Source organism: Musa acuminata, chromosome BXJ1-3 (genome assembly GCF_036884655.1).
Source record: "Musa acuminata AAA Group cultivar baxijiao chromosome BXJ1-3, Cavendish_Baxijiao_AAA, whole genome shotgun sequence".
Taxonomy (NCBI): domain Eukaryota; kingdom Viridiplantae; phylum Streptophyta; class Magnoliopsida; order Zingiberales; family Musaceae; genus Musa; species Musa acuminata.
Genome location: NC_088329.1, coordinates 39,707,507 through 39,730,754, shown reverse-complemented (window position 1 = coordinate 39,730,754; position 23,248 = coordinate 39,707,507). Strand labels below are relative to the sequence as shown.

Genomic DNA, 23,248 nt, shown 5'->3' with positions numbered 1-23,248 from the left:
CTGATAATCTAATCGATCTATGATATATCTTATCAATTAAATAGGACCGATCTATAATATATCTTATCAATTAGATAGAACCACAAAATCTAACAATTATTACTATAAAAATTAATGAATACAAAATAGTTATTATAAATTTTTTGTTTGGGACAAAAAACAAGAGGTAGAATACCACAAATAGACAGTGTAGCTAATAGTTGTTGTAATTGGAACGGATCTTATTAAACCATCGATAAAAGCAACATTCCAAGTTTTATTAGGTAAATATCCAATAATAGATTCCAACCCAGACATTATTGAATAGGCTAAACTTCTTCTTCTTTTTTTTGTATTTGTATTTGTTTGAGGCTGAGCCAAAATAGTAGTGACTGCTGTGTCCTTAGTTGATTTGAAGGGCCACATTAGTCTATCAATATTAGCTTAGTTTTATCAATTTCAGGTCAATTTAAATCCCATCAAAGGATATATATATATATATATATATATATATATATTGTTACAAGTTTAGGAGTACTATAAGTTTTTTTTTTATATGCAGTGATATGTGCAAAGGTCTTAATATTTGAAGGTATATATATATATATATATATATATATATATATATATATATATAATATTTTAAAATATGACATGTATATATAATTTGGTCAGAAAATAATAAAAGAAAAGAAAATAGTTGATCCTAAGGAGGCTCTCTGCAGTCCACGCGGGAAGACAAGCGACGGAAGCGGAGCCAACTTCGCGCGCCCATCCGCTCCGCTCTCTCTTCTTATTCCTCCTTCCACCACCTCGTCCTCCCTCTTCTTATTCTTCCTCCTCCCCCCCTCCTTCCTCTGACTTGGGAATGCACACAACGCAGCCGTGGAAGAAAGAGAGATGGAAGGAGACCGCTCCCCCCAGTGCGGCCTCACCACCCCCCGCTCCACCTCCGTCTCTAGCGATCCCGGCGTCTGCCTACGAGACCCCTCCAGCATCTCTAGCAGCAGCGGCCGCAGCGGCAACCAACTCTGGCAACGCGTCGTCGTCGTCGGAGGCGGCATAGGCGGCTCTCTCATCGCCAAGTCCCTCCAGTTCAACGCCGACGTCATCCTCATCGACCAGTACGCACTAACCCTCCCGTCCCTCCCCATGCCACATTCCCCTCATCTTCCCACGTCTTGACACCAGGAAGGAGTACTTCGAGATCCCGTGGGCAACGATGAGATCCATGGTGGATCCCGCGGTTGCGGACAAGGCGATCATCAACCACACCGATTACCTAATCAACGGCAAAGTCATCACGGCATCCGCGGTCGACATCACGGACACGGATGTGATCACCTCCGATGGTCGTCAAGTGGCGTACGACTACCTCGTTGTCGCTACTGGCCATGTAGCTTCTTCTCCCAAGTGCAGGAAAGACCGACTCGAAAAGTTCAAGGAAGGCATGCGTCTTAACCCCCCCGCATATTGGCTTTGTTTCATCCAACACATTTCATCCTAAGATTTAACATCCAAAATACTTTTCCATCTCAATACTCATCGCACCGAATTCATTGTTTGCTATGTTATTTTGCCTGCTAATTTGCTTCGGTTCAATCTCAGCGAACATAAAGATGAGGACTTCGAGCTCTGTTCTTGTGATCGGAGGAGGGCCAACCGGCGTCGAACTTGCTTCAGATATCGCATCAGTGTATCCAGAAAAGAAGGTGACTTTGGTCCACAACGGACCACGGTTGCTTGGATTCATAGGGCACAAAGCAGGCAACAAAGCCTTGGACTGGTTGAGATCCAAGAATGTTGACGTGCTGTTGGAGCAGTCGGTGGATTTGGATTCCGTATCTGAGGTGGATGGAATATACATCACTTCAGCTGGAGAAGCCATTGCAGCTGACTGCCACTATGTGTGTGTGAAAAGACCTTTGGGGACTTCATGGATGAGAGAGTCGATCGTAAAGGATTCCATGGACAAGTATGGACAGCTTATGGTTGATGAACACTTGAGAGTCAAAGGCCGAAACAATATCTTTGCCATCGGAGACATCATTGATGTACCTGTAAGTCCCTTGATTCTCTTTGTCTCACTCACATCTATATGTGCCTCACATTACCACCTCTCATGTCATGAAGCCTTCTTCTGTCCATCCTTGACTTGCCACTGTTTCCATAGGCAATCAACATAGTATAATTCTATCCCCCAGAGAGAGAGAGAGAGAGAGAGAGAGAGAGAGAGAGAGCATCTGAAGCTTCTACTTTCTATGTTGCAAAGGCATGCAAGCTTTCAGACAGTGATCATTTGCTCAAGGCATCGTTCTCTGCATTATTTGTGGGTGTTGGTTGCAGGAACGCAAGCAAGGAGTGCTTGCGCAGAGGCACGCCATGGTGGTGGCGAAGAACCTCAAGCTGCTGCTGAAAGGGGGCAACAAGGAGATCAAGCTGAGCAAGTACAGGCCCACAGTCTCGATAACCATGGTCTCCTTGGGGAAGAAGGACGCGGTGGCGCAGCTGCCTTTCACGACAATGACCGGGTTCCTCCCAGGGCTGATCAAATCCAGGGAGTTGTTCCTGCGCAAGACCAGGAAGCTGCTGGGTCTTGATCATCACTCTGTGTTCTTGTGACTGCACATCATCATCATTGGTTATTGTTCTTCGAGCTGTAACAGTAGACCAGCATGTTCTTGATGTAATCATCTCTTTGCTTTCTGGTCTGCTGTTGTATACGGATGTGAAGTCTTTTGGTCCTTAAACGTGCATCCAACATTGACTGTAACAGTAGTTTCATGGTGCAACTTTGATTATCATCTTTGTAGCAATTACTTAAAAGGAGTTAGCTTGGTGTGTAGAAGATTAATCATAGTTTATTACAAGGACAGACTAAGAACACTACATCTTGCAGAGAGACTTAGATTTTGTTGTTGATGGATAAAGTAATCTCGGTGTCGAAGGATATATAATGATCACAACATACCTCCAACAGTGATTATTGTTGTACATCATATGAATATTTTTTCTCTCCTTAGTGGAGCAAAAAGAAAAAAGACCAAATGGTATGATCATCATACATAAACACAGTTCACAAATCTCTGCAAAGAAACATTTTCTTCTTCCACTAATTGAAGGTAAAAATGAGTTAAATATTTTGACCATCACATGAAAACACAATAGGAAAGTCTTTCTACCACCATAGTTGCTACACTTGACATCTTAGCCCCTATGATAAATACTACAAGACCAAGCAAGAGCGGATGACAACAGGCTTCATTGTTGAGATCAAACAGCCTGGGATAGCAGCTCATGCAAGGGCAACTCCTAAAGGCTTTTATTCTGGTGCAGTTATTTCAGCGTGGCACATGATCAATCTTTACATCCTGGACATGGTGCGACTCACTGTTGCTTCTATAGTTCCATGTGGCTCGTCGGTTGGCATGTAGACATCATCAGCAAACTGCAAAAAGAATGGAAAGAAGTCAGGAACTTGTCTTTAGTCAACATGATGTCGAGTTGAGCAAATCATAAGAAAAATGGTTTATCGTTCTGACTAAAACATTTTGGTACTGAGGAATTGCATCCAATAAATTGAAGCATTCTTGAAAATAATTTACTTCCTGATCTTTGTAGTGTAGCACAATAACTGTTAAATATGAGGAATTGCTTCAAATTTCATTCTGATGCAATTTCAAAAATGTCAAGAACTCAAGATATCATCCATCGTCTAATCTTACAGAATTGGTGTTGCAACCCACCTTTACCATGTTTCGGTTATCTTTGCTTGATAAGTTGACTGGTAAGAAATGGAGGTTTGGCATTCTAAGCTTAACTGATGCTATATCAGGGAACCTGAAAACATACCAAGTAAAATTTTAATATAGCAGTAATGCAACTAAAATCAACCTCCATAGTGAGTGAAAAGAAGTTAATAAACAAGAGAGCAACCTGTTAAGAACAGCTTTTGCCATGAGGTACAGTGTGTTCTGAACCGATGGACTGTAAACACCCTCAAGTGGTGAACCAAAGAAGGTGTCTGCTAGAACTTTCTTGACATCCAGATACCTTTGTGTGAAACAAAATGGCTTGGCACGAATATCAGATACGTCAGCAAATGGGTACCTGTATAAAAGACAAAAGGGCGAAAAAATATGACACCTTTCAAAGCCATCGACGTCTTCTCTAGATTTTAGTGACCCACACCATTTATGTGTTGCTCTGTTTACATCCTAGGAGATAAATCAATAGATCTTAACAGAAACACTTCCCTGCCCTTGCCAAAGTTTTTTTTCTATTTTCTTTGTAACATATATAGCTAAATTGGATGTCCAAGAGTTAATAATATAATATAGATCCAAGGTAATCCAGAAGAAATAGGATAAGACCTCCAAGCAGCAGTGACTTCAGTTGCTACCATCCTCTCCCTTGTCTCTGGAAGAAGCGTAAAGTGATCCCTTACAAATCCTTCAAACCCTGACTGCAAGAAAACAGGAACATTGTTTTTTTTGTATCCTTTTAGTATGCACCTCTGATATTTTACATAAACATACTAGATACCGTTCATCCATATAAGATTATCTTTTATTCAATGATATCTAAATGAAACTTAGGTAAATGTAAATGTGCTCTTCCACACACATACTATTATAATGGGAAGGTAAAATTTGTGCCCTCCAGTGTACAGGCATGAAGCCCTCTTCCAAAATAGTATAAATGTGAATAGAAGGGTTCTCATGCTCAGTGAATCACTGTTCCAAAATAGTAAGCTTCTTCCTGAACCACGTTTCGAAGATACCTAAATGTCTCCTGTCTCCACTTGGCAAGTTTATGTATCCTAGATCTACTAGGATCACAATTTTGGATTTAGGAGCCACTCTCTTCAAGAAAGCAAACAGAAAATTACAGTAATGAAAAATTGCAAATACTTGATGAAAAATGCCTTTGAAAAGATATCTAACTAAATAGAGGTTAGAATTATTCAGACATATTGCCAATCAAGTCTTTATCAACAAAGTGAACAGAATGGAAAAGTAGGAGTACCTGAGAGATGTTCCTCTGTACTAATGATCTGACAGAAACTGCAAACACTCTATTCACTTAATTTGGAACTCAGGTAATGAAACGATTCGAGCTATCGAAACCTAAGACCAGTGGCCTTCCATGCCACCTTGAAGCTCAAATTGCATAAAGTCAAGGAATAGCTAAACTATAGCATAAAGTGATGCACTACTAAAAGAGGAGGCTGAGATGTAAAACCTGATGAAGTGTCTTAAATTTGATGGATCAAGGACTAACCCCAGACCTAGAGATCATGCCGAAGTCAGATGGTTGGTTGAGGTGCCGGAATTTCACTGGATACTAATTAAAGTTATTTTATGTATAAGCAAATCTCATCCATACAGGTTCCTTGTTTTTGCTACCTTCAGTGCAAAAACTTTAGATTCTTCTAAAATTTAATTCATCGTTGGCACCTGTTGGCCAACAGAGTTGGTTGGTGGGGAAGAGAGATGGAAGGGCAGGAGGGTAAAATTAAGGCCACCCTTTATGGTTTAATTGGAGCAACAATACCTAATCAGTCATTTATGTCCCTCCTCTTCCAACATACAACAAAAACAAAGAAGAAAGAGGTTGTCTTGCAAGCAGATTGGGTGTCTTCTTTCAGATGCTAAGACAGAGGTATTTAGTTGCAGTTTCCACTTACTAGTGAGCTTCATTGTCAGCAACATGATTTAAAAACCAATCAAAAGGACAAGTCCAAGAATCGCTCAGAAGAAAGCTTGAAACAAGACAATTAGTCATAAAAAACCAAAGGCTAGAAGTACACAATTAAGAAAATACCTGTGTTGTTTTCAACAGAGCTAGTCCCTCAATTCCAGAAGTTACACTCAAAGTGCCATATTTTTCAACTCTAACTTCTGTTGTATGCTTCTCAGAACCAAGTTTAAATCCTAAGAGCAACAAAATAAGAAATATAAAGAATCATATGGATGGTATTGGCAACAGGAATCATCTCCATGAAGAAGGAAATTATTAGGAAAATATGAGCCTGATACCATGCCCATATGAATTCTGCCATCTCACTTTAATGAGTACACTAGAAATCAAATATTATATATCAAGGATATTTGCAGAACATCAAAACATTGGTAGCAGGTCTCTGATAGGCATAAAATTCCTTAAACTCCACACCCTTTCTTATGGTCATCCTAAACATAATCATGCAAGAACACAACTTAATTTTGATATGTTCACTTTGTTCAACTTCAAACTTTCTGCAAGAAACTATTTCTTCTATCTCTAGCAAAATAGAGAAGCTGAAAAGCATATGATACAGTAAATAAACAGAGTTCAAAAATTGGGGACAACACCAAGAGAAGCGGAGAGTCCAAACAAATAAGAATTCGTCTAGATAAGTAGGCAAACCATGCGAATGGGGTTGGCCGTCGACAGCGACCCGCTCCCAAGGCTTCTCAACTATATTGATCACGGCGGCCGTCACCTACAAGGATCAACCCCAAAGCTCACTCTTCTTTCCCCAGAAAAATCCGCAGCACAAGAAATCGAATCGGGAATCGTAGGAGGAAACACCATTTACCTGAGGATAGTACGAGGTGAAGTGCCTCCCGAGAAGAACCGCGAAGCTTTCCATCGACATGACCTCCGTGCACTCCTTCGCCTTCGCATATACCTATCAAACATTCCCCCCAAAGAAAAAGGAAGAGATTTGGAATCTCATCGATGGGGCACTCGGACTCGACACCAAGAAAAAGGAGGTCCAATCTCACAGTATTCTTCATGGAATCGGTGGCGACGATGGCGGAGTTGTCAGCGGAGGTGTAGGAGGGGAGACAGTCGGAGAAGAGGCTGACGCCGACGTTCCACTCGACGATCACGTGGCCGGAGCCGGCGACCCTCCTCCAGACCCTGGCGACCCGGACCCTGCTCTTCCCGTGATTCTGCTCGATCTTGAACCCTTCCGCCATGGTCCTGTGTTTCCTCGACGACCGACCTACCTCCCCAACCCCCCCGCAGCGCCGCCGCACCTCTCAACTTATGGAGCGAGATGACGACCGCACCATCCCATAGGGCCTATTCATGCGGACAACGAGATCAACCGTCCATTTTCCTGATGGAAGTGTTTTATGTTTGTTTTTTGTTGTTGTTACGTACGAGTGGGGGTTGGTAAGGATGCAGCTCAAAGAGATCCGTAAGCAAGGAAAAAGTCACGGTGCTTCTTCTTCGTTAAGAGAGAGAGAGAGAGAGAGAGAGACAGCGGTGGTGGATGCTTTGATGTTGACGCTTGATCAGATATCAAGCGATCCGACGGCGGGTGTTGCGTACTATCGTAAACAGGCCAAGTGGTTGGTACTATCACAGTACATCACTGTTTCCACGAAATTGATGCTTAAGTCTACAGTGAAATCATTTAATCAAAATAATGATTAAATGTGTGATTAAAGAATCATTTAATCAAAATTATCATGAAGCAACACTGTAGAGTCCCACAACTTGAGAACACCTTCATGTGATGGAAATGTGTCGGTCACCAACTCACCAAAAGTTAATGAACATGTTCTCTTACCAATTATCTTTTTGATCACGTGCACGTGAATTTGCATGTGATAATTAATATTTATCTAAAGCAGATAAAATAATTTTCATGATAATTTTATGTCAATTAATTTTTCATATTTAAATTTAATTTTGGTGTATATTTGATCCTATAATATCTTGATTTAATTCAACAGTGAATTGACTTTTAAGAACTCGATGCATATAGTACAGTTAATTTATTCTTAAGAATTTTAAGTTAATAGATAATTGTATTATCTAAGTATGAAAAGGCTAATTACATATTACCTTCTATACTTAGACCCTTTTAGTATTATGAGATTTTAGATTTAAAAAATTTATATTAAAATTTCTATAATTTTGAAAGTGAAACATCTAACTTCATTTACTATAATATCATCAATTTTATCGATGGAAGCATGAAAACGATGGGCAAAAAAATAATTTCAATGTCTCAATTACATTTTCGATGATGTCAGACGATAATGCTAATGAGGGCCATGCGTGATTGTTATAAATGATGAGGAAAAGTGGCGACTAGAGATGAGGCACATGGAAAAGAGGAAGAGGATGATGTAGATGTCGACACTGTGCATTTGCATCGACGTCGCTTGACATCTATATCAGTGTTGCTCGATAATTGTATCGACGCCAATACAGATGCAAAGCGATGAAAGTCGCTCGAAACAGATGGAGAGGAGGAGGAGGACGATGCAGATGCCGATATTATGCATCTGCATCGGTGCTAACATAGATGCAGAGTGACGTCGCTCTACGTCTGCATTTGCATCAGTGCTTGTAGATGCTAAGTGGCACTTTGCATCTGCATCAGTGTCGACGCTCGACACTGATGCAAATGTTGAGTGGTCCTTTTGCCGTTTTATATCTGCGTCAGTAATGATGCAATTGTCGAGCAGCACTAATACAGATACAAAGCATCGGCATATGTGTCATCCTCTTTCTCCTCTCAGTTTGTCTCATATCTTGTCGTCACTCTCCCTCCTCATCCATAATAGCTATCCGCGACCCCCAGTGACGTCATTGTTCATCATCACAAAAAACATAATTGGAATATTGAAACTACCTTTTTGCCTATTATTTTCATGCTTCCGTCGGTAAAATTGACGATGCTAAGATAAATGGAGTTAGATGTTTCGCTTTCATGACCATATGGATTCCATTATAATTTTTTTAAATCTAAAAAATAAGATACTAAAGAGGTCTAACTGCAAGGGTAATATATAAGTAGCCTTATCAATGGACTAGCTACAATATGGAATCACAAGTTAATGACTTTGTTATCGATGATAAGTCGATTGTTAGCTATAACTCTAATTTACGTTAATACACTTGAAACTATTTATGATGCTATAATTATTAAGAATATTTTAGTTATCTTATATTTGTGGATACTTCTGTAATTTAAATGAATTAATAATAACCATGGTTAGATATGATTAACCAAAATGTTAACCACATTAGTATGTGGAGACTCTTCGCCTGCTAATTTTTTTTTTTTACATAAGCTTATCGAATAGTGACAAAAATAATATTTACTCGGTAAAGATTAGCCAAAAATAAGTTTAAAGATATGACTTGGTCTTTAACAAAGATAAAATAATAGATATTGTATAACTCCTATATAATGTGTTTGTAAATTGATGAAAATTTCTTTTAGTTAATTAGTGATATGGAAATGGCAATTGATAGGGGTGGCAAAGAAAAAAACTTTTAATCTTCATCGCTCAAATAAGAACTCGATGGTAGAAAGTCTAATTTCATAGCTCAAATATCTGTCTGATCTTCATTCTTTACACGATTGAATTTTGATGGATATGATGGATTATAAACAAGTTAATTGTATTAATACAACATTTGAGATTAATTAAGTAAAAAATGACCACAAATAATATATAATCGAGCTCATCTCGGCTTGTTGTAGTCTAACTCAACCTACTAATTATTTGCGCCAAATATAAGTTAAGAAATCAGAGTTAAGAATATATGTCCCAGTAGTAGTAGGACGAATCAATTTAAGTTTTTTTTTTACTTTTTAAACAAATGATGGTCTCAATATCTTGCTATCAATAGCTTATTTTTATAGCTAAGTTAGCTCATATATTTGAAAATATATCTACTGAGATTTTAAATCATTATCCCTTGCTAAATGAATTTGAGAGTTTTAGATCAATCTAATATACCCTTATCATCTCATTTCCATCTAACCTGAACCCATCTACTTCTTACCCTTATCTTACCAATATTTTGTTGGTAGGATCTCAAGAAAAATTCCCTGCAAAGAGGCATGATATGATCCCTAATCTCCCTCCTATCAACTCAAAATCAATCTTTTAGCTTCTACAATCAAGATCAGTAACATCAAATATTGGTCTAATATAATTTCAACTTATCCAAATATTGAACATGGTATACATAGATGTAGAGTTACTATATCTTCTACCTTTTTCCCTTGGTATCATTATCACTGTTGATTTGAATGCAATATTTCATTTTTCATAGATGTGAAAGAAGACAATCCAAAACAATTTGATTCAGCATAAGTGAGTCATATCTTTGGTTACATGCAAGAAGTCTTTTACAGAATGTGTTGACAAGACTTTGAGTTTTCCTTGGTTTTTTTGTCAAAATATGATCACATAGTGATGTATCCTTATTAAAGATCAATAGTTTAAAATATAATTTGATAAATTTTATTCTAAAAAATTAGTTTGATGATAATATACTAAACACACTTTTCGATAAAATAAGAGTTTAAAGTCTTACACATAAGATATTTATGTGATGGTGATGTACCATATCCACTTATCATAGATTAATGATTTGATTTTGATTTGAAGATATCAAATAGTCTAATAATTGATAATAAATTCTGGTATCAAATTCCATCATCATTGTTTACCTTAGCACAAAGTAATCATTGATGAGAGAGATTGTCAGATCTGTGCATCCTCATTCAGTCTGCAATCTTCCAAAACACTAACTATTGTTTCAATGATCATTCATTAAAAACAAAATAAAAGATTAGTTCAGATTCACAAGCACAGTTTGATTCTTTGTTGTGTCTGCGATCCTCCAAAAAACTAATTGGTCTTCATAGAGCAGTGTTGGCTCAAGGGAAAAAGCTTAAGGATGTGCCTTTTTCTGGTGCCACTGGCATTTCTTCTTTGCCCAGATCATGAGAAGTCACACTGCATTCAACACAATCTACTCCACCTAAATCATTGTCTGACACATGAAAGCCCAGTTGGGTCCTTCCACCTTGACAATTCTATGTTTGACAGGTTGTTGTTGGTCAACAATCATGGCCTCCTCTGTTAGAGAATCTGACAAGAACATGCCTTGTTCAGCATGACAAGAATGATCCCCATGTACATGTTGGACCCAGCAATGCAGATCTAACCTTGAACAAGTTCGATTTTTCTTTTTACCTTTGACATGATCCATTTCTAATGATGGATCTTGAATCCATCAAACCTGGTTGCAGCAGAACAGCATGATCCTACTTGAGCTGTAATGTGATTCTCATGCAGTTGCTTTGTGTGGATGTACAGACATCAGATGAAGAACAGAAGCGACACAGCCAGATTAAGAGTTGGCATTTGAGAGGTTTGAATGATTTCAATGTATTGTGGAGTTGGAGCATCACAGATCTAAAATGCTTGCAGATTGATACAAGGTACCACAAAGAAGTTCATTTTCTCTTTTGTATCTACACCATGTTCAAAGAAGACAATTGGACTATGACAAAACCAAACAGAACAATGACAAAACCTATCTGCTAAAATAATTTGGAACAAGAGCAAGCAAATGAGACACTGAGTTTATTCGCCAGCCATCAGCAGATGTGGAAGATGCGAATACCGCAGGCCGGGGTGGGGGATACTAAGTTTAAGAAGATTTACTGTAAGAAGTAGACACGAGCAAGTGAGTGAGCGACATGCTAGGTTTGTTCACCGGCCATCTGAAGACTTGAATGACTCTGCGAATCCAGCAGGCCTGGCTGGGATGCTTCCTTTACTGTCATTGAGGCTCGCCGAACATACATCTGTAGTGCCATCAGCAGCTTGCCATCCCTTTACCATCTGAAGAAGGGGTTGATGGAAATCGATACCTAAATATTCTTCCTGGTCATCATTTATGGGCATCCATTTCTCGACAAGCGAAGCAAGTACATTTACTGCATGCCCCATCTCAGGCCGCTGGTGAGGCTCTCGTGCCGCACAGTGGGCTGCTAGGTCTGCAATAACAGGAACACCTTCAAAGGTCTCATCTGTGATAGCAATAGATGGATCAATGATGCTCCTTAGCTTCTCCATGTCGGTTTTCATGTGGCAGAACCAGGATGCCAGGTAATGGCTTTCTTCAGGTCGTTCCTCATCCAGTGCCATCATACCAGTCAATAGCTCCATAAGCACAACTCCGAAACTGAAGACGTCGACTTTAGTTGTAATTTTTCCAGTCACTGATTAAATCACAGTAGAATATTTGGATCAATGCATGCATTTGTTGAATAAAGAGAATGTCGATGAATACTTTGATGAAATAATTACATGTCTAAAGTTTAAGTTAAGTATTATATTCAATGGATTTTTCTGAAAAATAATTTGTTGCAAGGAAAGCTAGAATAGGTAAATGCAATTTGTATGTACTGTAATTTCTGAAACAAAGGAAACAAATACATGCAAGAATGAGTGCAAAAAGAAGGAAATGATGAATTAAGAGGCTTGAAAGCCATTAAGTAAATCTTTGAAAGCATCATGATTTTGATAACTACTGTTGCTTTTTATTAATTTAATTCAAACAAATAATAGAAACATTTGGTGGACAAAAATTAATAAGACATTCTATTCCCATGCAAAATATTGAAATTGATAAAATAAAAGATCAAATTAGATATCTCATAAGATAAGATTAATTAGATATTCAATTCCCAGTACAATATTGAAATTGATAAAACAAGAGATCTAATTAGATTGCTCATAAGATAAAATGATAGAGAAAACATCAAAGCATGGGTAGCACAATCAGGAAAAAGCAACATCAAGCAAAATGTTATAAGAACATCAAGCTAAATGATCTAGAGAACATAATGATTCTTTTAGCACATTTTAGAAGATGTTACCTACATCCTTTCTCCATCATCCTTAACAAATATCATCATTTAAGGCAGACATAATAAACCAATTTCTAATTAAGGAACAAGATCTGTTAAGTCAGTTTAATGTACGACATGTTGATTGCAGCAACCAAAAAAATTGACGTTGCAGAGGCCATATAAACATATCACTGAAATTCAATTAAGCATTCAAGACAAAGGAACTGTCATGATTTACTGGAAACAAGATATTTATCATCATAAGTTTGCATACAAAAAGGAAAATTATCATAAGCTAATCTCAGGATAAGATCCAAAAGTTCCAGCATTTACCAGCATATTCTGGAGCCAAGTATCCAAATGTCCCAGCAAGTCTAGTTACAACAGATTGTTTCCCATCTGGTGCAAGTTTTACCAGTCCAAAATCTGAAATTTTTGCTCGGTAATCATCTCCTAGTAGTATATTTGAGGACTTGAGGTCTCTGTGAATGAAGGACTGGTGAGCCAAATTATGGAGGTACTCCAGTCCACGGGCAACATCCAATGCAATGTTTAGCCTCTTCTTCCAAGACAAAGGCTCCAACTCCAGCTGCTTCCATTGGAATAGATGCTTGCTCAAAGCTCCCTGTTGCATATACGCATATACTAAAAGTCTCTCGTTGTCTTCTGCAGAATAACCCAGAATAGATACCAAATTACGGTGTCGGACCTTTGAAAGCACTGCAATCTCAGAATGGAACTCATCTAAAGCTTTGTTACTTAGAACAGAAGACTCCATTCTCTTAACTGCTATCATCGTCCCATCATGCAACTCTCCTTTGTATACCACACCAAATCCACCCCGACCAAGCACATTATCAAGGGCAAAGTTTCCTGTAGCACTTCGAAGAACTTGGACTGGTATCGTCAAGTTGCCTGAATCTATGGCATGTGTACTACCTGTACCGCTGCTCGCTATGCTCTGGAATCCACTGGTACATGTGCTGCTATTGACAACATTTTTAGCCACCAGTTTATGTGGATTGTCTTGATTGGTGGCCTTGCTAGGTTGCGTTGTGGTGGAGTTTGGTGCCACAAATACATTAGTTTTACTCTTCCAGCAGAAGAACAAAAGTAGAATAGCAACGAACACAACTGAAGCTCCAACTACGGTTGGAACTACAATAACCAGAATATTTAGCTTCCTGGAACTTTTTGTGCCATTACCTGAAGAGGATGGTTGGTTAGGAGGGGTAGGTGAGTCAGTTGATGGGGGACTAACACCAGGAAGGCCAACACCGGGAGGGGATCCCGGTGAAGGAGAATTCTGCAACAACTTATTCCCATCAAGTAGGACTTTCACACTAGTAGGAAATCGTGGAACAGGAGGTGAGATATTATTGAAAGAAAGGTTCAACATTTTTAAAGATTTCAAGCTCGACATGTTATCAGGAATTGGGCCAGCAAGATTGTTACCACCAAGCAACACATACACGAGAGAATCCAACGCACCCAGAGATTCGCTGATCGTGCCATTTAATTGATAGTTCGGCAGATTTATAACAGAAACGTTGTTGTTTGAGCAGGAAATACCAAGCCATGAACTAGTGCAAGGATCATTGCCAAACCAAGAATCTGAGAGCCTTGTCGGATAGTTCACGTCTTTAAGGAAATCCAAAAGTGCAGTGACTTCTGCTGAGCAAGGCACTCCTGGAGTATTTTGGCAAAACGAATTACCAGCATAGGTGAAGTTACTGATGCTCAATTTTGGAACTGTCCCCACGAGCATATTATCATCTAATCGCAACGACTGAAGCTGTGACATGTTAATCAAACTCTCAGGAACAGGACCGACGAGCCGGTTGTTGTTGAGCCACAGCCGTGTCAACAAACTCAAGGCACTGATCGAATCGGGGATCAGCCCCGAGAACTGATTTTCATGAAGCCAAACGTCATTCAACAATGTCATGTTAGTAATGATCTCGATCGACCCCGTCAACCCTGGACCTTCCTGATTGTTCAGCCATAGAATCTGCAACGGCAAACCTGAGTAACTCACAGGAATCCCCCCGATGAGATTGTTGTAGGACAGCTTTAGAACAGTCAAAGACTTCATGCTTCCCAGAAATTCTGGCAGCGGGCCAACGAGATTACAATGAGATAGTGACAGATTCATCAACTGCGCTGAATGCGCCAAGTCCGGGGGCAAGGTCCATCCAGTACTCTGATTCAGAGGGTTATTCTCCAAAGTTAGAACCTGCAAACTACTGAGGCCGACGAAGAAATCCGTCGGAATGGTGTCGAACTGATTGCCGCCAAGATAGGCATACTGGAGATTGGACAGACCATTGAAAGATGGCAGATTTCCGGTGAATTTGTTCCTCTGAAGACCAATATTGCTGAGCATGGCGAGCTTGTTGAAGTCGTGCGGCAGAGGCCCGCTCAATCCCAAGTCCTGGACCTGAATCTGAGTGACCCGAGAGCCGGAGCAGAAGATGTGAGGCCATTGAGGAGGGCCGCAGGGATCTTTGTTGTTGGTAGGCCATCTGAGCAGCTCCGGGTTGGACAACCCTCTCCGGAATTCATCAAGAACGGCGTAATCTCCGGAGTCCGTGGTGCCCAACACCACCGATACGAGGGAGACAAAGCATAAAAGTGCGATCTTTAACCAACATTTCCACGCCATGCTATGCGTTCCGAGCGGAGATCGAATCGAAAACCATAATCCCAAACGACAGCATAAGAAGGAACGCATCCAAAACAACGAATAAAATTGGGAGAAAATATCACTCACAGGTCCTGATCTCCGCTCTTACAAATGCTTTAGACCCATTGAAGCCGACCAATTCGGATTTCCCTAATCTCTTTCGCTTTGACACCATCAAAAAGAGGGGCAGAAGGCATCACCCACGTCTCCAAAGCCAAAAGAACCCCAATCCTGGCAGCAAAAGTCGAGGTTTTCGTTGGGTTCCCAGGCCTAAAACCACATCAAAATCCGATCTTTTTCTCCCCCAGAGAATCGTAGCGCATTCATTCAGTACCTAATCCCTCCACACAGGCCGAAACTCGGGTCCTGAGATCAGAGAAGGTAGGAAGGCATTCATGGAGCATACCACATTTAGATTTGGTCCAAACAGGAAACAACCAGAGGAGACGGAGAAGCTGCTATTTTTACCATAAAAATCTTTCTTTTCGGCATTCCATTTCCCCTTCCAACAGTAATTATTGTACTTGTTTTCCTTTTTCACGTTCTTCGAATCAATTTAAGCCGTCACGAATCACGAGAAACCCCCTGTCGACCATCCACTTCAAATCAAGATTAGGAGAAGTTGCTTGGAGATTGGGAAGGATAATAATCATCCGATTAGTTGACATTTGGGGACAGAGGGCGTGGAAGCTGTAAGACTAACAGTGACAGCATCTAGTGGACCAATTGTTCATGATGAGTCACTGCTTGCCTGATGATGACAAAGCTGGTGGGGAGAGAGTGCTCATGATTTATGATGAAATCATTAATGTTCATTGTGCTTCTACTTTTTTCATATTACAGGCTATACTTTACTGTCTTTAATTTGGATCATTTTGTTGGTGATTTAACCTTTTTTCTAGTAAATGATATAAGACATTAAAACTAGTATATTAATATCATTCAAAATTAGAAGCCATTAAAACTAGTCATCATAAATATATAAGACAGTTAAAATCGTGTGGACCGATCGGTTGACGGCCTGAGACGCTTCAACGGCCTCCACTTGACCTGTGCACATCGGCTGGTCAACGAAAACAGCGTATTGCAAAGAGAACCAGTGCATGTGCGACACGTACCATAAATATTTGCATGTCGCGGAACCACCGGCTTCATCGACGTGAAGAAGCGCAAAACATGAGTGAAGAGCTCAACAGCAAATCCTGCGTCCATCCAAATCCACGTGTCTTGATGTCCGACCGGATCCGCCGCCGCACTGTCCTCAACAGTAATCGCCATTCCAAGCCGAGCTGGCAGTTCATTGTTAGATGGTATCCTCAACAGCAATCGCCATTCCAAGCTGAGCTGTCAGTTCGTTATTAGATGGTATCCAAATTCTTCTCCCCCCAATTAATGATTAAACCCACAAATCCCATAAAATAAACACTCACTATTATTAGTTTTAAAGTTCAACATGAAAACGCTTCAATGGAAACTGATTAGAGAAAATGATGAATAAATTAAATGATCATAAGAAAGAGCAACTTTAGTCAACAAAAAATCTAAGGAGGGTCAAAGGATTACAGAAATATATTGTTTGCTAGTACAGGGACATTACAGCACAAAATGGTCCCTTGATGATTGCAACCAGAGATGCCTGCTGGTATCACAGTGGAAGACGAAACATTCGGATGTTCTATGATAAAAAACCTAAAATTGTCTTGCAAAAACTGTGTTAACCAACATTTTGTAGCCTTACAGTATGATTAATAAGCCGGATTGGCATCTGATGAGGTTAAAGAACTGATCCAGCTGAAAAACTAAAAGGCTACTGGTGTCTCAAAACATCCCTGATGACAAAGGAAAAGATGCAATGCAAAAAGACCTGTTTGGTATTTGCTTGACTACTGAGTTGATTCCTTTCCTCCTTTTCCTCTGAAAAAAAGATTGATGAGAATCCCCATTTTCGTCGAGCACAAGTAGAAGCTTCTTATCTGACCTTGATCCGAAACACCGATGATTTTGGAAGATGGCTGACATGAAAAAGAACCCAACTGCCTTGCGTCGGGAAGAAGAATACCCAAATATGGGTCAAATAACCATGCCAACCACAAGAAACACGAGCTTTCATGTTCCAGAGAGAGTAGATGAATCTTATCAGCAGAATCTAATAGGTAACCTGCTATAATTGAACAACCTGATCATGCCGCTGCAGCTTCCAGTTACAATAAGCAAACGTGATGTGGCTCCAAGAGACTCGGATTCTTGATATCGCTGACAAAGGTGATGCATATGGTTGTGATCAACTCGTTTAGAAGGTACGGGAATTACAGGAAGTTTCTCCTCTGGCCACGTCGCTGAAGCTCTTGAAGTACCACCAGCAGAGAAACAGGAACCAAGAGAAAAGAAATCTTGGTGCTGGCACTGACTGACTGACTTTGGAAAATGTTCAAATGGGGCAGAAGAATGCATGCTGGTGTTGTATGAATATGCCCCTCTTGTTTCAATGCCAGGCCATGGAACTGCAACTGTCACTCCTTCAGTAAAGAAACCTTCACAAGGATATATTGACTCCACACCCTTTGACAATGGAATGGCTGAGCTACTGTAGTCCCTGATGCAGATATTGGAGTTTTCATCAATGGAAACAATGTATCTTGCATCAGATGTAAATGATGCAGCCACATAACTCTTTGATTTCCAGGAACCTGCATTATTACATCAAGATAATTAACTTCATGGAAGAGAAGAATAAGATACAATATGATGGCTAATTTTGGTAGCACAAATATATTTTTACCATGCACTAACAATACTGGTAAGGGGTTAAAAAATCTAATAAAAAAATCATGTGAAAATTGTCTTCAGTAATCATAACAAATTGATAATAATGATCGACAAATGACAGTCTACATTAGCTGTTGTGATTTGCACTTTTCACTGATTTACAACAAGCTATATTAGTATCAGTGTCTACCAGTGAGATTCCCATGAGTTAGTTAGATCATGTTAATTAATAGAAAAGTCAAACATAATTCCAAATTTGAAGCTTCTCAAAGGATATAAATTTAATCAATTTAAATACATAAGGGCATAATCAAAAGATAATTCATCTAACCACTAGGACTTAAATATTGGCCCATATTCTACAAATTATTAGGAAAAAAAAAAGTGTTTCTGAATCAATTATTTTGACTTTCACCACTTCACCCTCTATTTCTGGGTTTTTCTTTCTTGGAGAAGAGAGTGAGGAAAGAAGCCTTCTCAAGAAATTATATTCCAATAGCTTGGAAACAAGATAAGCCATCTATTTACATTGTAGGCGCATTTACGCTTTTTTCTTAGTTCCATATCCAAAATTTGGAGCTCCCTCATTATGCAGTAATCTGAGTCATGTATATGCACTATGTATATTTTAAATTTCTTTCAGTAACGATCTCATAGTAGAATAATATACAATAAAGCTACCAGGAATCAAATGATTAATGGAACAGTAATTTTGTGCTGGGTGTTATAGATCAGTGAAGAACATGACTAATTTTTGTTTCACCTGAAAGGATCAACATCATGGCAAAACAACTAAAACCACAATATAAATTTATTTCACTATGAATCAGTTAGCCATAAATTAAAAGCCATCTTCCGAATGGCACTCAATTTACCAGAGAAGAAAGAGAAATCCCCCAAGAAGCTTGCCGCAGCAAAATGAGATATATATTGCAGTCATTAATTTTAGATAATGCTAAACAAATTTCAAAAAGCGAAAATATCATGATATCAATGATGAAGGAAAAACATGTTTCACCTCCAAACTTCTGGACAATGTCAAATCCATCAAAAATTCGAACTTTAGAGTGAACTGATGTGATCATGACCTTCTTAGAATCTCCAGGGCAAAACTATTAAAACAAAGAATCATAACTATGGTTAGTAATAGGAAACACTATGCAAAATTATCTCCCAGCTTGTGTCCTACCTGTAAACCAGTTATCTGTTTGCCTATCAACTTCTTTTTACCCCGTATACAAAGTTCTCTCTCCAACTGCAGATTGTTGTCTGTAACAAGAAAGCATGATAAACTGCAAACTCACAACTCTAAATTATTACAATAAGCAACTAGATCAAATGACATGATGAACTAAACAAGGTTACAGTTTTTGACATGTTCAGGATGTATGGCTGGGGCAATGCAAAGTACCTGTATAAACATAGAAACGACAGTTTCCTGTAAGAGTGCCTACAACAAATCCCTGTCAAGCAAAGAAGGTGCAGATGATAAGATGACAAAATTTTGATACTAAACGAACCATAATCAAATTGTTGCGAGGAATAATTAAATCGGACGGGAACCTTTCCATCTGTTTGGTAAGATATAGCTGTGATAATATTCCTTGTGTCAGCCCAATCAACAACTCTATTCTCATCAATACCCCAGATGCGCACTTTTCCATCTATCGAGCCACTGATGAAGTATTGATCATCAACAGGATTGAACTGAATACAGGTCACTGATATCCAAAGAAAATAAGAAAACATTTGCTTTAGGAACACTGCCCTAAAAGCTTCATATATGAGCTATCAAGTTAAGAGGCCAAAGATTTCAAATGCAGTTGTCACTTGGCCCCGCAACTCTAAATGCTAGTATAAAAGATTAACCAAACTTAAAAAGAGATCAACTTGCAGCATCAAAAAACTTCTGTAGATTGCAATTGCTCATTCTATGCATATGCCACATTTTGTAACAACACCGACACATAACAATGCACACCTATTGATGATAGATCTCAGATTCAACTCATTTATTTAAAGAAGAAGTCTAAGATTATGGAGAGGCTAGAATTTCAGAGGGTACCACAATCATTGTGATGGAAAACTTTAATGCAGCTTTCACAACCAACTTTCCACATTCGAACAGTTTTGTCCTTTGATGCTGAAAGCAGACACTGGAGTCACCAATTTAAGCATGTATCATCAAATATATACTCAAATTGCTTTATTTTAAAAAAATTAGCACGTTTGAGAACAAAACAATAATACAGTTATGTCATTAAACAATGAAGAGGTGATCATTTGTGCCCAAAGGACATGAATGCTGCAAAGTAAACAAACAACAGGTGCATTAGAACTGAAAGTAAAAGTAAAACTTACATCAGACTTTGACCATGAAAGGTCCAAAATATCACTGGTATGCCCGAAATATTCATGCAGTGGAACTTTCTCTAACTTAAGAATCTCATCTGGACTAACAAAAGAAGCACAACTAAAGCACTTTCTTCTGAATTTGGACTTCGTGTCATGCAAACTAGAGGAACCATCTGCAACAAGACAATTGTGAGATGCTTCAACTTCTCTAAAACACCAGATCCTAACAACACAATCTTCACCACCAGTAGCTAGATATGTCCCACATGGACTGAACTTCATGGTCCTAATCAAACTCTTATGACCAACAATTTCCTGTACCATGCAAAAGACTGTGATTTCTGTGTTGTTCTTATTCTCATGAATTACTTTTTTCATCAGCATCTTAGGAAATTCTGAATTTCCTGTTACAGCATATTTTATGTATGTGCCCCCAGCACTCATCTTTGATGTCAATCTTCTCCACCATCTTCTGCTTAGTTTTTTGTCTTCAGTGAGAGTCCTATCTCTTCTCGTTCCATTGGGTCTAGTTTCTTCCCCCAAGAATGGTTGAACAACTTGTGACCCTACATAAGTTTCAATTTCTTGCCATGACGTCGTTCTGTTGGAATCAACTTCATTAAGCAAGCCAATGGAACCATTTTGACCAAGGTTTTGGACTACAATGTTCTTTTCTGTAACCAAAGCCCCTAGCGAACAAGTAGAATCATCATTTCCACCATAAGCAGGTGATAATAAAGAGTCCACATTCATTTCCAGGTCTATCTGCTCTAAAGGAACATTATGTCTGACTCCTCCTGGTTCTTTTGTGCATCCTAATTTGGATAAGATTAATTTATCAAAGCCTGTTTCACGTAAAAATTTGTTACGTCTTTCGCGAACACTAACAGTTGGCAATTCTTTCATCCAAAACTCATAGGGAAACTTTCTAATCTCAAAATCTGACTCCTGAACCAGATAAGATCCAGATGATTCAGGATCAAAAGAGGTACAAAAGTAATCAAGTGAGTCAAAGAACACATCTTCTCCCTCATTCAGCTCAATGCTTCTAATACAAGTGCAACCACAACTCTCATTCACCATGTTTAAAGCTCTTCACAGCACAGTATGGATTCGATGAACTTGTGTAGTTGATAACTCAACTTCATGTGCCTTTAAAATCTCGCTCCTCCTAACTCAAAATCTGCAGCAAAATGTAACCTATCAAAACCAAAAGCATAAAGATCAGCGTATCAATCGAGAACAAAGAAAGTCATATCCCAAAAAATAGTGTTAACACTTAAGCTGGAAAGGTTCAGAAAGATTGAAATAATAAGGGGCAGATAAATTGAAGAAAAAATAATAACATTCAGAGTGTTAAAATTCCCTATTTCATGAAACTTTATCAACAGACAGTATATTTCCATCAGACATTACTTAGTTCATTAGTATTATACACAATACATGCTAATCTCTTCCAAATGATTTCAAGCCATATAGAGTTTCCAACAAGAACAATAACAACACAGATACAAAAATAAGAAGGCTAATGAATACAACAGATACAAATCGAGAAAGGATTACCAGATATTCATCTTTGATCCGTAACAAACATTTTTTCAGTTAATTAAAGAAAAATTCAATGGGTGTTCACAGAAGCTGGGAATAGGAATTCTCCATGGCTGTTCATTTTCTCGCCCTCTGCCACTCGATCTCTACTCCAATTCGAAGCCACAACCAAATACTGGGCGGAAAGATCGAAACTTTCACAAAAACATAGGCTAAAGATGCAATTTTTCGTCCCAACACACCTCGAAATCCACAAACTGAAAATAAGACGCAGGGAATCGCAGTTGGAACAACTTTCTCCTTCCAAAAAACCATCCCTGCCCGAAGCTTCCTACCCAAATCCGCCACTTCCTCCAACGTCGAGTGTCTCCGATCGAACGAAGAAGCAGGAGCAGCGAGCAAGCACGCACAACTTTCGAAGCGCCGCCGTCCCTGCAGCCATCGCCTCTTTTTGGGTCTCTACTCCAAGAAAGTAAACAGAACCAAACCTAAACCGTCGCGCGAGAAAGTGAGCGGCGGCTCGACTACGTCCACTAAATCGTGGCGTCTTTGGGTGCTCCAAGATCCGCGAACGCACGGATCACGAAATCAATGAACGGCTCAGTGAAGACCGATGCCCAAAGATCGCGTTAATTGTGTTCTTGCCATGGTCTTTCTTCAGTCATTACGTATTAATGTGCGTCAGCCACAAAACGACAGCGAGAAGTATTGGAATCCTGAAAGCATATCAAAGCAATAAGCTGCAGAAGACTGTGGAGGAATCACAAACCTCCGCAGAACAAAAGGGAAAGCGCCAGGAGATGCTGAGACGTTAAGGAGAGTGGTAGTTGACTTGCTGCAGACTCTGAGAGGCCGTGCATGGTGGACAGAGTCGAAGAAGGAACTCGGCAGACTCCTGAGGAAGAAGAAGACACGGTGGCTGTGCTATTGTGTTGGCAAACTGGCTTGCAGAAACTAGTCCTACTAATAAAGCTAAGGGGAGGCGTTCACCCTCCATTATTCGAAGGAAGGCGAACCTGGACGCTGCTCCCGGGGCCATATCTTAACTACTGCTGCATTGCTTTGATTTCCAAAAGGTTAGTGGCAGCATTTAGAATTGCATTACTTAGCTTGCACGCCAAATGCTTGTAGAAAAGGCTGCTAGACAATGACAGGAAGCTCTTGGCTTGCTCCCAGGATCTAGGCCTCGTGCACTACTTTTATAAGAGCCTGTGCAGTTTGCTAGGCTTGACTCGCCA

At 39.4% G+C, this 23,248-nt stretch overlaps 4 protein-coding genes across 10 annotated transcripts; 1 reads left to right on the top strand and 3 right to left on the bottom strand.

Annotated features, from left to right (window-relative positions):
- Positions 1–865: 865 nt before the first annotated feature.
- Positions 866–2,780, top strand: LOC135629452 (uncharacterized). The gene is made up of 4 exons (XM_065136819.1): positions 866–1,103; positions 1,171–1,427; positions 1,588–2,039; positions 2,326–2,780. Exons 1-4 carry the CDS (start codon positions 880–882, stop codon positions 2,599–2,601), a joined length of 1,209 nt encoding a protein of 402 aa, XP_064992891.1. The 5' UTR covers positions 866–879; the 3' UTR covers positions 2,602–2,780.
- A 286-nt stretch (positions 2,781–3,066) lies between these two features.
- On the bottom strand, positions 3,067–7,044 carry LOC103979093 (uricase-2). The gene is made up of 8 exons (XM_065136803.1): positions 6,753–7,044; positions 6,563–6,655; positions 6,391–6,466; positions 5,806–5,915; positions 4,353–4,444; positions 3,916–4,089; positions 3,726–3,819; positions 3,067–3,427 (listed from the first exon to the last, which is right to left on the bottom strand). The coding sequence occupies exons 1-8, from the start codon at positions 6,948–6,950 to the stop codon at positions 3,344–3,346; spliced, it is 921 nt and encodes a 306-aa protein (XP_064992875.1). The 5' UTR covers positions 6,951–7,044; the 3' UTR covers positions 3,067–3,343.
- Positions 7,045–11,226: 4,182 nt separating this feature from the next.
- On the bottom strand, positions 11,227–15,877 carry LOC135629413 (receptor protein kinase TMK1-like). Of its 2 annotated transcripts, XM_065136731.1 has the most exons (3): positions 15,429–15,877; positions 12,989–15,321; positions 11,227–12,022 (listed from the first exon to the last, which is right to left on the bottom strand). In XM_065136731.1, exons 2-3 carry the CDS (start codon positions 15,318–15,320, stop codon positions 11,511–11,513), a joined length of 2,844 nt encoding a protein of 947 aa, XP_064992803.1. In that variant the 5' UTR covers position 15,321; positions 15,429–15,877; the 3' UTR covers positions 11,227–11,510. The 2 variants fall into 2 exon arrangements, with proteins under 2 accessions (XP_064992803.1, XP_064992799.1); XM_065136727.1 differs by having other exon boundaries at positions 12,989–15,823.
- Positions 15,878–16,845: 968 nt separating this feature from the next.
- On the bottom strand, positions 16,846–22,996 carry LOC135629425 (uncharacterized). Of its 6 annotated transcripts, none has more exons than XM_065136771.1 (8): positions 22,780–22,996; positions 20,469–21,662; positions 20,173–20,263; positions 19,671–19,828; positions 19,519–19,570; positions 19,297–19,376; positions 19,126–19,219; positions 16,846–18,028 (listed from the first exon to the last, which is right to left on the bottom strand). In XM_065136771.1, the coding sequence occupies exons 2-8, from the start codon at positions 21,543–21,545 to the stop codon at positions 17,478–17,480; spliced, it is 2,103 nt and encodes a 700-aa protein (XP_064992843.1). In that variant the 5' UTR covers positions 21,546–21,662; positions 22,780–22,996; the 3' UTR covers positions 16,846–17,477. The 6 variants fall into 6 exon arrangements, with proteins under 6 accessions (XP_064992843.1, XP_064992858.1, XP_064992816.1 ...); XM_065136786.1 differs by having other exon boundaries at positions 20,469–21,645; XM_065136744.1 differs by lacking the exon at positions 22,780–22,996 and adding an exon at positions 22,026–22,710.
- Positions 22,997–23,248: the final 252 nt, after the last annotated feature.

Bases quoted from the DNA above. Each gene is read 5' to 3' on its own strand.
- LOC135629452 (XM_065136819.1), top strand. From the start codon at position 880: ATGGAAGGAGACCGCTCCCCCCAGTGCGGCCTCACCACCCCCCGCTCC. The intron at 1,428-1,587 runs GCATGCGTCTTA...GTTCAATCTCAG, and splicing joins ACTCGAAAAGTTCAAGGAAG to CGAACATAAAGATGAGGACT. The intron at 2,040-2,325 runs GTAAGTCCCTTG...TGTTGGTTGCAG, and splicing joins GAGACATCATTGATGTACCT to GAACGCAAGCAAGGAGTGCT.
- LOC103979093 (XM_065136803.1), bottom strand. From the start codon at position 6,950: ATGGCGGAAGGGTTCAAGATCGAGCAGAATCACGGGAAGAGCAGGGTC. The intron at 5,916-6,390 runs GTTTGCCTACTT...TGTTGCTCTTAG, and splicing joins CGGCCAACCCCATTCGCATG to GATTTAAACTTGGTTCTGAG. The intron at 3,820-3,915 runs GTTGCTCTCTTG...GTATGTTTTCAG, and splicing joins GCAAAAGCTGTTCTTAACAG to GTTCCCTGATATAGCATCAG.
- LOC135629413 (XM_065136727.1), bottom strand. From the start codon at position 15,389: ATGCGTTCCTTCTTATGCTGTCGTTTGGGATTATGGTTTTCGATTCGA. The intron at 12,023-12,988 runs GTAAATGCTGGA...TGATTTAATCAG, and splicing joins CTTGGCTCCAGAATATGCTG to TGACTGGAAAAATTACAACT.
- LOC135629425 (XM_065136771.1), bottom strand. From the start codon at position 21,545: ATGGTGAATGAGAGTTGTGGTTGCACTTGTATTAGAAGCATTGAGCTG. The intron at 20,264-20,468 runs GTAAGTTTTACT...TGGTGACTCCAG, and splicing joins TTTCATGGTCAAAGTCTGAT to TGTCTGCTTTCAGCATCAAA. The intron at 19,220-19,296 runs GTAGGACACAAG...TTGTTTTAATAG, and splicing joins AACAGATAACTGGTTTACAG to TTTTGCCCTGGAGATTCTAA.